The following is a 13,941-nucleotide window of genomic DNA, read 5'->3' as shown; positions in this document are numbered from 1 at the left end:
CAATAAGATAGTTATCAGAGTTTGGGATGAGCTGAAATTTATGGAGAATGGGAGGCCAGCAGAAGAACACTGGAATAGTTGAGGTTGTTTGAGCAGCAGTTAAAGATGAGGTAGGGGTGGAGGCTGGTGATGCTATGCAGGTGGCAGTTTTTGTGATGGAGAGTGCATGGGGTTGAAATTTCATATCGAGAATTAATAGGATGCTGATGTTACAAACACTCTCGTGTTCACTGTTGGTCAATTAGGTATTGTCTTCTCTGCCTCACCTTGCAGACCAGATACTATTGCTCATCTGTTGTTCAACAACTCCACAGACAACGGCTAGAGAACTGTACTGGTCAGCCAATGGAGAAAGATTTTCGAATTTCCTCCATCACCATCTTTTTTTTAAACATTCCTGTTTTTCCTCTCTTGAAGGCATGAAAACAGCTGCAGAGGTGTGAACCATTTTGTGAGCCCTAGTCAGCAATAAGAACATACAACTAGTCAGATTTTGCCTTTCCCCAACACTAGTTTTGAATGTACGCACGTTCAAAAAATAGTTTCAGAGGTGTGTGTGGGTGGACAAAAATGTTTATTTTTAAATAACTGTAGAGGCATTCAAGGGGAGCTAGATGAGCACATGAGAGAAAAGAATAAAAGGATGTGTTGACAGGGTTAGATGAAGCGGGTCAGGGGAGAGGAGGCTTGTGTGGAGCATAAATGCCATCATGAACCTGTTGAATCAAATGACCTGTTTGTGCTGTAAACAATTTGTACTTTGTAGCACCAATGTTTCTTTCAATGGATTTTGTATAGTCACTTCCTCCGGACAGAACTTTTTTGTCTCTGTGCAATTCTGCCAAGTGTACCAGCTACCAGTCACCCCTGATATATAGCATATTACATGGCTTCATAAGTTATATGCATTTCTATGTCCCTGAAAACTTTATATCCGACACTCCTTCTGAAGCGTGCAGCTAGAATTTCTGCAGATGTTCTTTCAAAGATATGGTGGAAGACAGGGAAATTTTACCTTTTTGATTCCAATAGTTATGTATCTTAGCATAATTCATCATTGATTTGAATCTGATATTGTCGTTAAATATCACTACATACTATACATATAATTATTTAAGACATCTCTAATTAACAATGCAGCTGTGCCCTTTATTTTAATTGATAAACAAAAACCCAATTTTGCCTACACAGGTCATGACAGCCATTTGCCATTGGTTAACAAGTGAAAATTAAACATTAAACGTGTTGGATTTAACTAGTCGCTTACAAGTTGTTTGGACCAAAATCAGTGCAATTTTATATCACATTGTAAAACATTCAATTTTAGTACTGAATGCAGAATCTAAAGTAAAGTATCATGAGTTTACTGCCTTCTCATTTTAATTAAGTTCAACTCAAATGTTTAATTAGAAAGTGATGTATTTATAAAAACACTTTCCTAGTACCAGACTGTAGAACCTTGACAGATTAATTTGCAGGATGTTTACAGGCTAGTTGGCATTGTATATACTATATTACACTTAAACTATGTATTGGTAAACAGTGTATTCTTCAGTAAACGCCTCATGGTGATTCTAGCACATGATGCTGATACCAACCAGCTCTGGATGGCATTGACGAGAAATTGCCACTCCAGATAACTATTGCAAGTAAAACTCTTCAATTTAGCTTTAATGACCAGTTTCAAAAAAGATGTCATGTCAATACAAACAGCCAATTTTACCTATAACTAATGAGTGCTTTTATAAATCAATTGGTTTGTTAACTTGTCTCCTTTAATTGTTCATTTGTTCTTTTAAAATACCTATAAATCAATTGGTTAATATTATCCTAGTGCATTACCATATACAGTGAATTAGTTAAAATTCCTAAACTAGTTAATGTCAAACTAAACACTACACAATAATTTAATGTCAATATGTTTTTAAGTTCTTGCGATATGCAGAGACTTCCTGTAGACTACTGTTGGTGCAGGGCTAATCTATGGTTTCTCCTTTAATCTTTCTGGTTTGTTACTGCACTAAAAGCAACTGCTGTGAAGAACAGGGATGAAATATTCCAGCAATACAGGCAGTAGATTACAATATATGTGGAAGAATCATTTCCTGGTTTTATTTTTTGATGTGAACATCATATTTTCAGTGGCATGATAAACAATTACATCAGGATCTGTACTAGGGGTAATTCCCCTCTTCCCGCTTCATTTTTTAGCATTTTGTTAAACAGTGATTCCTCCCATTCTGAACTTTTGATCAGAGGGTGTAGTAGTTAGACAGCAAGGTTTGAAAATTGCTAAGTTTAAAACAAAATGTGGTACTGCAGTGCTTCACAGACCACAACCTCCATGGGATAGAATGGTTCACAATGCAACCTAAACCTAATGTAGTTTTCTATTGTTCTTCCTCATGCTATCAGATATAGCTTTCATACCCGGTAAGGACCCAGCCTTTTTCAGTCTTGCATAAACACCAATGGCAGACATTTCTGGTGAATTAAAGACACTTGTTACAGGTTCTTTTATTCGTTCAATAGAAGGTGTTGTCTCCCTTGGCTCACTCCAAGGCCTCTGGTTGGATGTGGGTCTCATATTTACACCTATGTTTCTTGTGGCTTTCATCATTTCTCTGTAAAGTTGACATGCATAAGGTTGATTTTTGCTATTTTTGGAATATTGTCAAAAGTCATTCAATGAAGAAAACAGATCCAAAGTTACATTTTAAAACCCTCATTAACTTGTGTTTAAAAACTTCTTTTTTCCCCCATGGTTTGCATTTATCGATATTTGTATACTACACAAGTCATGACATCTCACATATACATACTTGAAGAACATATAAGTTCAATGGCCCTTCTTAGTCTTCATCAGAATATACTGATGTAGAAGACTGAAGCCATTTTATTTAGTTCCCACCAAAAACTCCATTTCCCTGCCCTATTGTTTGCTCAGGATGAACCATACATTGTTTCACCCAAAACAGAGTTTCAAATCCTGTTTCCTGTCTATCGACAGAATCACTAACATCTTCCTCTTCCAATCATAACCCCCCCCCGCCACCCAGCATGGTGAAACCATTATCCCCATTTTCTTTACTTACTCTGCTCTGTTCCTTAACCTTTCTTGCCATAGGCCTGAGCTACAAACTCTCAACTCATCCAGAAGTCTGCCATCTGCAGCAGATCCCACTTGTCCAGCAGCCCTATCTACCAACATTCCAAATTGAGACTTCTCATTTACAAATTCTTCTTTGGCTTCACTTTTCCGCAATCTGCTCCAGGCCCACATTGCAACCATTATCCTTCAGCACTGGCTTCTTGTGGACACTTATGGAAATGACACTGAGAGCAGATGTGGATCAATCTGACACCTTTTTAAGGGACCTAGATCAATATCTAATGAGCAAAGGGGAATTGAGGACTAGAGAGATATTAAAACTATTCCTTTTTTCAGAGGAGAAGACAGGGGGTGTGCAGGTGGGAAAGGAATGTTTTGTTTATTTAAATATCCCATTCAGCCATTTTTTGATTGTAAGGAGGAATCTGTAATAGAATAATTATACATGGATCCTGGATGGAGCAGAGAATGGTGAGCATAAACTCCCATCTAATCTGATCCAACAGAGAACCAAAGCATGATCACACCATATTGCCTTCAGCTCCTCCATTTGGTTATAAATTCTTCATGGAAAACAATATAATCTGATCCCAAAATACAATTTTTTCATAAATTACTGGTTGATGTACTCAATTCCAATGTTTTCCATAACTTTTAACACTTAATTTCATAAGAACTCTTACAATCACAATGCCTGTTCTTTCTTTATTACTCTCATCGTGGTTTTGTTCAGATAATTGTAATTTTTCAGACGTTTACAGACATTTGCAGATTTACTGAAGGTCACTGTATAGTTTGATCAAATATTTTGTGGAAGAGCTATGTTGGGTTCAGTGACATGGGTGTGAGTAGAAGGGCCCAATGTTTAAGAGTGACGCAATTTGTTTAGCTATCACCATAAAAAAAAATTCTCCACTGTATTTCAGATAAATAGACTTCAACACTGGAGGACAAACCAAATGCAATTTTCACATTCAAGCCATCCCTCGCTAAGCGCAAATGGCTAATAATCTCTATTGTACATTTTATATATGACTACTCATGCTACTTTTCTAGTATTCATGTATACCTCATTTTTAAATTGGTTAGCAACATTACCATTTTTCTAGTAGTTGGGGTTAATTGAATAATGTTGAGAGTCAAATCCTACTCTGGACTGATACTGATGAATTAAAAGCCACCTTCTTTCCACCCCACCCTGCCACTGGAAAGATTGGACAAGAGTCTCTTACGCTATATTATGCTCGTTCCTTCCTACGTTGCCATCAGGTTTTAGTTCATCTTCTGACAGCCCTGAGGATGACCAAAGCTTTGTCTGAGGAATGATCTAAAACAAAGAGAAAAAAAGTAGTGTATAACAACTTTTTGTTGTGCAAATCATGCCACATGAATTACAACTATTACCAGTATCATGCCAGACATGATTTCTGCTCGAAAAAAAGATTGCCATTGAGAGTACAGCACCATTTCAAAACAGGAGGTGGTTTTCCTGCAGTTAGGCTCTGCTGATTGTTTGAATACCTTCAGCTACAATACTTAATGAGATTGAATTAAGAAACCAGGTAGAAGAAAGGGAAAAGGGCCTGAAGGGTTTAGCCATTTAATTTCTACTAAATCTCACCTTTAAAGTTCCTTGTTGCATAGTTCCCTGCAACTTTGTGAGGGTGCTTCTCAATCGCGAATTCTCCTCTTCCAGAATACTGATACGCAAGCTGTTTGCTAGTAACTGTTTCTCCATGTCCTGTACAATATCACCGGTACCTATGAGCAACAATACACATCAAATAAATTGCGCTAAAGCGTAAGTGAAAATTCCCTTATGGCAAAGATAACTTACATGATCAATCTACATGTTTCACTTTCTTCCTCTTTCCATTATTTACCCCTTCATTGTCTTGAAGACGCCAACTCCCTTAGTGGTGTAGTTACATTGGTAGCAGCCACTCTCCAATACCTTGTCCAATTGTATTCTTCAATATCTGAGCTTTGACCCTGAGTGTCAACAGGATATCCAATTGTGCAGGACATAACAGTATTGAGCCTGATCCTTTCCTCAAACACATCTAAGACACATTCTGAAAAGGAGTGTGAACCCTGCCCTTGGGGTATTTAGACTGTAGTACCCCACCTGCCCACATCTGCTACCTCATCAGATCATGAAACTTCATGATCTATATAGCTCAGAGATCGAGACACTGGGAGAATACATGATTTATTTTAAGAAAAACTATCTGTTCTTCTCGAGCATTTTTAAAAAATTAAATCTAGCGATATGGGTCTTGCTAGCATAGCCAGCATGCATTGCTCGTCGCTATTTTCCCTCGAGAAGGTGATGACTGACTGCAGCAGTTCAAGCAGCCAGTTTATGTGGTGAAAGTACTCCCAGAATGCTGTTAGATGGGGAGTTCTAAGAATTTTACCCAGTGACCATAAAGGACTGGCTATATTTATGTCTAAGTCAAGTTGTCATCTGGCTTTAAGGTAATGGTGTTTCTATGTGTCTGCTGCTCTTTCCCTTTTAGCTTGTAGATGTAATATACTACTTTTGCAATGGGAATGGCTTATTATGCCCTAAATTGTTTATCAGCCATCTGTATTCAATGATAAACCGGCAAAAAGTGTTCCTAAATCAACAGGGATAACAATGCAAGTTTCATTTTGAATACTGTTCTCACATTTTCAGTAGATGTTTGTTTTGTGCCGCTAATACAAACAGAATAATTTAGATTAATTAAAAATGTTAAAATAATAGAAATGTCTTACTCTCACACTGTGTTTCAGGTGGCATGTTTAAGTCAGGGAAAGCCACCAAAAGCCTACGCTGTTCCTTATATTCTTGAACTTGGCTCTCTAGCTGGGACAGATTTTTTTTTAGTTCAGTCATGGACTTCTCCAGACCGTGTTTTTCTTGCTGTAGCTGTTTTGTTAATTGCTTTAATGAGAAAGGAAAAGAGAAAAACAAAATTAGCTTTTATTTGAATTATACTTAAACAGGAACGAAGCTTGTCCAGGGGTTGATATGGAGACTAACAAATTCTAGATCCTGATTCTCTCTGTGTAATAGCAATACATAAATGAAAGTAGTTCATGATCTCAAGTTGGGCATTAAAGTACACTTCTATTTTAATTTATTTAGATGATGTCATGAAAACCACAATAGGGCTGTCTTCAGTTACTGTCTGGGCCAGGATTGAAGTCTCCCACAGATGTTTCATGGTGTGCTCTGTTATCATATGTTCCAGTGAACCTTTCAGCAGATGTTTATAGACTTCTGTTGATAGAGCCCAAGAGAAGCAGATCCATCTGACTACTGTGTTGGAAAATGGCTGAACCCATTACTTCTATCTGTTTTCAGATGCTGCCTCAATTCCTTCTTGTCACATAGTCATGCCACCTTTCATTGCTGCCTTCTAGCTCCATTGGATTCTGCCAGCAGACTAGCAACCAATGCCATTCTCTACATTTCCCTTTAGAATGTCTGTTTACTCAAACAAGGCCCTTACCATCCACATTCTTTATTATGAATCAACAAACTGATATCCTGGATTTGACTAAATCTTGACTCAAAGATGGTGACACTTAGCCCCTTACTAAAGCCTCTCTGCCTAGTTATACTTCCCACCACCTGCACCATACAAACTGCCATCACCAAATCATATCTTTGTCTCTTGCCCTACTCCCCTGGTACCTTCTCTTCTTCAAGCACATCACCTGGTACCATCTATTTCAACCCTCTTTTAAAATCATTATCTACCACTCCCCTAATCTCACCGAGATATCCTTCTTTCCTCCCTTGGTCTGTGGGCAAATTTCATCCACCTTGGCTCCCATTGCCCACTTATCCCTGAATTTACTGTTCTCCTACCTTCCCTAAATGTCTCTCTCCATTTAAACTCCGCGACCCATAATTCACCCTTTGACCTTATCTTCTCCTGCAGTCTGTCTACTCCCATGGTCACTGACAGAGCCATCTTCGAACACTTCATTATATCTATCCACCCACCTCCCCCTATCCCCTCCCCATCTGACTTCCTTTATGTCTATCCTTGGAAAAACAACTCTCACTCATGTCTTTTACAACTGCACTTTCAAAGACCCAGTTACTTAGCATATCATTCACCACAACGTTTCTGCAGCTGCCAATTTACTTAACTACTCCCTCACATCCATATTTGATTTACACAACTTGGCTGTGTCTTCTAGCTTAGTGTCATCTGCAGACTTGGATATGCAATATGTTATTCCTTAACCAAACTATTGATATAGTGAAAAGCTGAGAACCCAGTAAAGATCCTTAGGCACATCGCTTCTTTACAATGTACCAGCCAGATTAATCCCTTTATGCCTACTCTCTCTGTCTCCTACCTCCCAACCAATTACCAATCCAATTCCATGGGCTATCTGCAATTATATGCACTTTCATTTTTGTTAATAATGTCTGATGCAGAACGGTATCAAATCCTTTAAGATCCTGTTTTAAACTCATCACTTTAACCAAGCTTCAGTGAAGTGTATTTGGACATTTTTCTACATTAGAGGTGTAATTATTGTTGCTATTGTAGCTGACACAGGTAGAATAGCATAGGAATATAAGAGCAGGGGGAGGCCATTCAGCCCCTCAAGCCTGCTCTGCCATTCAACTAGATCATGGCTGATCATTTACCTCAACACTATTTTCCCATGCTTTCCTCATATCCCTTGAAGTCATTAGCATCTAGAAATCTATCAATTTATGTCTTGAACATACTTAATGACTGAGCTTCCACAGCCCTCTAGAGTAGAGATTTCAAAAGATTCACCACTGTGAAGAAATTCCTCCTCATCTCAGTCCTAAATGCCTTATCCTTTATTCTGAGACTGTGTCCCCTGGTTCTAGACCCCACTGCTAGGGGAATGATCCTTTCTGCATCTACCCTGTCTAGCCCCTTAAGAATTTTGTAAGTTTCAATGAGATCCCCTCCCATTCTTCTAAACTCTAGAGAACACAGGCCCAACCTCCTCAATCTCTCCTCATAGGACAGTCCCGTCATCCCAGGAATTAATATGGTGAACCTCTGCTGCACTCCCTCTATGGCAAGAATATCCTTCCTTAGGTAAGGGGACCAAATCTGTACACAATAATCCAAGTGCAGTCTAACCAAGATTCTATACAATCAAAGCAAGACATCTTTACTCCTATATTCAAATCCTCTTGCGATAAAGGCAAATTGCCTTTGCTTGCTGCACCTGCATGTTAACTTTCAATGACTTATGAACAAGGATACCTAGGTCTCTTTGGACATCAACACACCCATTTAAGAAATAATCTACACCTCCCTTCCTCCTACCAAATTGAATAACTTCACATTTATCCACATTATATTCCATCTGCCATGTTCTTGCACACTCACTAAGCCTGTTCAATCCCCCTTGAAGCCTTTTTGCATCATCCTCACAACACCTACCTAGCTTTGTGTCTTCTGAAAAACTTGGAAATATTACATTAGGTCCTCACATCCAAATCATTGACAGAGATAGAGATTGTGAACAGCTGGGGTCCACGTACTGATCCTTGCGTCACAACCTGCCAACCTGAAAATGGCCTGTTTATTCCTACTATTTTCCATCCATTAACCAATCCTCAATCCATGCCAGTATATTACCCCCTATCCTATTTGCTCTAATTTTGTTTACTAACCTCCTATGCGGGACATTATCGAAAGCCTTCTGAAAATCTAAATACACCACATCCTCTGGTTCCCCCTTATTTATTCTGGTAGTAACATCCTCAAAAAATTCCAACAGGTTTGTCAAACATGACTTCCCTTTCATAAATCCATGTTGATTTTGTCTAATCCCATAGATATTTTCTAAGTGTCCTGTTATCACATCCTTTATAATAGACTCTAGCATTTTTCCTACTACTGATGTCAGGCTACAGGTCTATAGTTCCCCATTTTCTCTCTCTCTCCTTTCTTAAATAGTGGGGTTTCATTTGCAACCTTCCAATCTGCAGGCACTGTTCCAGAATCTATAGAGTTTTGAAAGATGGCCATCGGTGTATCCACCATCTCTTTAGCCATCTCTTTCAACACTCTGGGATGATCATCAGGTCCCAGAGATTTATCAACTATCAGTGACATTAATTTTTCCAGTACTACTTTTCAACTAATACTACTTTCTTTCAGTCCTCATTCCCGCTGGTCCCTTGATTCTCTAATATTTCTTGGAGGTTTTTGTATCTTCCTTCATGAAGACAGACACAAAATAATTATTTAACTTCTTTGCCATTTCTGTATTTCCCCATTATAAATTCTCCTCTCTCTGCCTGTAATGAACATTTGTCTTTACTAAAGTACAGTTTTACTCCTGGTTAATTTTCTAAGATTTCATTTAATATGCCTATAGAATTGTCACGGTGGCACAACACAATGAGCTGCAGGACACAATATCACATATTAACATGGGGAACCATCTTCATAATTCCCAAGCCATTCCACTGTAAGGAGTAAGCAAGTAAAATCCAAATGCTTCCACATCAGAAATAAGGAACATATGAAAATGTTACCTACCCCATCCATAACTGCAAAGCTCCTGAAGTGGAATACAACAGCATTGCAGAGAGCTAACAGACTCAAACCCAACTGCTCATTCAGGATATGTTTTTGAAGACTTACGTGGAAAATAATTGAGAAAATGACAGAAATAGCAGTTCATGTTAAGAAGTCAGTATTCGTAATTTGCTACCTGAAGGACTTTCAACATTGTTAAAGATTTCCTCATGCTCTGAGGACCCACCAGTTGTTCTTGGAGTTGCTCCTGTAGGTTACTTTTCTCTATGTTGACTGTCTTCAGTTGTTCTTCCAGCCTATCTGTCCCAGCCTCGGACTCAGCTAACCTAGTGTTCAGCTCTTCACATTCTTCATCCAAATCATTAACTCGTTGTAGCAGAGCTTTAATCTTAGCTTTCAGAGACTTGATTAATTAATGAAAAACACAATTAATATCAACTGGTTTTTTTTTTTAAAAACTGCCCTTTAATAAAATCTGAAGCTTAGATTCTTTCTGGTTAGCAATACATTATAACGGTTACCTTGTGAATATGTTCAGGCTATGCCATTGTTGTTGTAAGAAGGGTATTACAAAATGTATTATAATTTCCTGCTTTCAAAAGGAATCTATATTCCTACACTACAGCAGTGGCTACACTTCAAAAATTCTTAATTGACTGCAAAGCGCTTTGGGATGTTCAGTAGTCATGAGAAGTGCTGTATAAATACAAGTCTCTTTTTTTCCCCCTCAGGCCTCTACATGCCAAACATGCCCCCTTCCAAGATAAAGTTGATCCGTTCTGCTGTTTCAACCCCTTGCTTTTCCCAGCAAGCCAATTCTGCTTCTATCCCTAATTACTATCTCTCTCTAGTTAATTTTCCATCTCTTTTTCCCTGTCTTCTCCAAGCTCATTTCAGTCATGAGATTTACCAAACAACTTCCCTTCCTGACCCCATGCTAATTGACATGGTAACTGGTTCCATAGAACCACAGAAAAGTTACAGCGCAGAAGGAGGCCATTCAGCCCATCTTGTCCATGCCAGCCCGAGGACACCCAGGTGCCCTTTCTAATCCCACCTTCCTGCACCCGGCCCATAGCCCTGCAGCTTACAGCACTTTAGGTGCAGATCCAGGTACTTTTTAAAAGAGTTTAAAGTTTCTGCCTCTACCACCAACTTGGGCAGTGAATTCCAGACACCCACTACCCTCTGCGTAAAAAAGTTCTTCTTTATGTCCCCCCCTACACCTTCTGCCACTTTTCTTGAATCTAATCACAGAAACTTTTTCTCTCCCTTTAAAAATTGCTATCATTACCTGCTCCTCAAAAAATCTATCTTTAAACATTAATAATCACAAACTATTACACCATTTCCAACCTCCCTTTCTTTTCCAAGCTCCATAGGTGTGCTGTTGCTTACCAGATACATACCCATCTCTCCAGCAATTTCCTGTTAGAATGGATGTTGTTTCTATGGATTTAGCAGAATGACACCTGGACTCTAAGAATTAAACTATGAGGAGAGATTACGCAAAAGTCAGTTGTATTCCCTGGAATTTATAAGGTTAAGGGTTGATTTGTTTGAAGTTTTCAAGATATTAAGGAGAACAGATACGGTAGATAGAGAGAAATGATTTATGCTGGTTGGGAAGTCTAGGACTAGGCAGCACGGTTTAAAAATTACAGCCAGACCTTTCAGGAGTGAGGTTAGGAAATACTTCTGCATATAAAGGGTGGTAGAATTTTGGAACTCTTTTCAGCAAACAGCAATTGATCCTAGATCGAATGTTGATTTTACATTAGAGATTGATAGGTTTTTGTTAAACTGAGATACTAAGGGGAAAAGACAGATCTATTGAGTTAGATCGTAGATCAGCCAAAATCTCACTGAATGGCAGAACTGGTTCAATGGGTTAAATGGCCTATTTGATGTTCTTAACTAGGTGAAATTACTAAAGATGTTGTTTAGAGCAGATGACTGCAGAGTACCCAATAGAGAACTAAGATACTGTTGTTGAAGCTTACATTAAGCTTCATTTAAGTCTAGGACAATAAAGGCATGTCGGAGTGGGAAAGCAAATACAAGTTAAAAGGTAGTTCACAGGGAGATCAAGGGCACGTGCAGCCAGAATAAGGATGTTCAGTGAAGCAGTCACCTAATCTGCATTTTGTCTCCCCAGTGTAGAGGAACGTTTCTTTTATTAATTTGCCTGATAAGCACTTTGGAACATTTTCCTTATTAAATTCACTTGCACTGCAAAATCATACTTGTCCAGATAAAACAGTGAGCAATAAGTGCAGTACACTAGGTTAGAGGAAGCACACGTGAATTGCTGTCACAAATTAAAGCAGTATTTTAGCCTCTGGACAGCAATGTAGAAGGACAAGTTTGCATCTTCTTGGCTTGAATGGGAAGGTTCCAGGTGAAGTAGGAGTGATGCAAGAGTGAACAAGGGAATTACAGAGTGACCAGCCCTTTGGAAAGCAGAGAAGGTTGAGGAAAATGTGTTTGGTGGCAAGATCATGTTTGAGCTAATAGAAACGTTTGATGGTAAGATTGAAGATAAAGCCAGAGATGGGAGTGGAGGGGGTAAAAACTGGGACTCGTGAAATGAGGTGGCAGAGTCATGGGTCTTACTGTAGAGCGGAAGCCTTGGATGAGGGAAAAGGGAGGATGTTTTAGAAACTCTGGTGGGAAAGCAAGGTTATCAGAACAAATATAGCAAGATACTGGGAGAAGGGGGATGACGTTTTTACAGGAAATGGAGTGGAAAGAAGCGTAATCCAGTTGGTTGTGGGAGTCAATGGGCTTGCAGTAGATATCTGTAGAAAACCAATTAACAGAGTTGGAGAAAGAGAAGTCAAAAATGGACCAGGTAAAGAAAATGGATAGGTGAAACTTGTAGACATAACAAATGTTCTTCATATAAACAACACATCCACACTCTTTACAAGGACTGCAGCTAAGATGCACAATATACATTCCTTTCTATGCCTTCCTATTCCTCTTCACTCTCCGTTTCCTCACTGTTGACTGATGCAAACCAGTATTTGATGCAGTATTACTGATATAAGGAAATGGAGCTGGACCATGTACTTAATGTAGGATCAAATATGGACTAAATGTGTACATGTTCTTAAAGGTTGGTGTGCTTTTTACATTGCAATTTGCCAGGTTCATTACCTCTTCATGTCTCAACATGCTGTTGATTTTCACTTTTTCTTTGTCCAGTTCACTGCTAATCATTTTGAGCTGTTGTGTTGTGCTCTCTAGTTGACTAGTTAATAGTTTAGCTTGTTCTTCAAGAGTCAGCACCACACTTTTGTCTGCCATCTTGGTTCTCATTTCTTCCAGCAGCATCTGTTTAGAGAGCTCTACCCAGAGATAGCAACAGAATTACAATTCAAACCACATTCCTATAATCTTGCCACTTTTATACTAGTGCTTTTTTGAATTCTAGATGAGTGTCTGTGAGCAAGTTTGTGACATGTACATTACTAAATCTGGCTTCTGAATCTAGGGCAGAATAATGGATCTGTGATAACTAGGTCTAAGAGTTTGCCAGATTTTGCAGTGCACGTGCCAAGAGCTGGCTCACAGACACCAGTCTCCTAGAATCCAAACTAAAAGAACATTAGATTCAACTTTCAGTATTAGTGAAATCACCCCTGAAGAGGTGTGCTAGTGTGCATTAAAGGCACTGCAATAACCTGCCAGCCATTTTTGAAGCATGGATTTGTGTTTTTTAAAGTTCATTCATGGGATGTGGGCAACGCTGGCAAGGCCAGCATTTATTGCTCATCCCTATACTACTAAATAGTTTGCTAGGCCATTTCAGTGGGAAGTTAAACCACAACATTGTGGCTCTGGAGTCACATATACGCCAGGCAGAGTAAGGACAGCAGATTTCTTTTCCTAAATGGCATTAGCGAACTAGTTGGGTTTTACAAAAATCCTTTGGTTTCAAGGTTACCATTACCAATACTAGTTTTTTATTAACTGAATTTCTCAGGTTGTTATGGTGGGATTTGAACTTATATCTCTGAATCATTCATCCAGTAATATAATCACTTTCCTACTGTATCCATTCATGTGAATGAGATCAGGAATGTGTAGATGGTTCACATCCTCATCAACAATCCCTCAAGTCGGGGATGATTATTCCTTATGGATGGCTGTGGATTTGGGCTTAGGAGTCCTATTTTAGCCCTAAACGCTCTCCCACAATGAGGACATCAGTTGTTGGCTGGTAGAAGTAGAATTGTTAGCAGATTGTTGACTCAAGCAACTGCTCTCTTT

At 38.9% G+C, this 13,941-nt stretch overlaps 1 protein-coding gene across 1 annotated transcript in view; it reads right to left on the bottom strand.

The window, feature by feature from the left end:
* The window catches only part of LOC144687757 (uncharacterized), a 37,433-nt gene that overhangs the window by 6,563 nt on the left and 16,929 nt on the right, over nucleotides 1–13,941 (bottom strand). The window contains exons 3-8 of the mRNA XM_078554237.1: nucleotides 12,826–13,016; nucleotides 9,890–10,066; nucleotides 5,876–6,044; nucleotides 4,734–4,873; nucleotides 4,345–4,439; nucleotides 2,431–2,624 (exon numbers count right to left, since the gene is read on the bottom strand). Coding sequence (XP_078410363.1) covers nucleotides 2,431–2,624; nucleotides 4,345–4,439; nucleotides 4,734–4,873; nucleotides 5,876–6,044; nucleotides 9,890–10,066; nucleotides 12,826–13,002 — 952 coding nt within the window. The 5' untranslated portion in view covers nucleotides 13,003–13,016. The remainder of the gene's footprint in view (nucleotides 1–2,430; nucleotides 2,625–4,344; nucleotides 4,440–4,733; nucleotides 4,874–5,875; nucleotides 6,045–9,889; nucleotides 10,067–12,825; nucleotides 13,017–13,941) is intronic.

The sequence above is a fragment of the Cetorhinus maximus genome, chromosome 12, assembly GCF_964194155.1.
Source record: "Cetorhinus maximus chromosome 12, sCetMax3.hap1.1, whole genome shotgun sequence".
NCBI lineage: Eukaryota > Metazoa > Chordata > Chondrichthyes > Lamniformes > Cetorhinidae > Cetorhinus > Cetorhinus maximus.
Note: the sequence above shows the minus strand (reverse complement) of the source record. Positions and strands in the feature narration are given on the sequence as shown.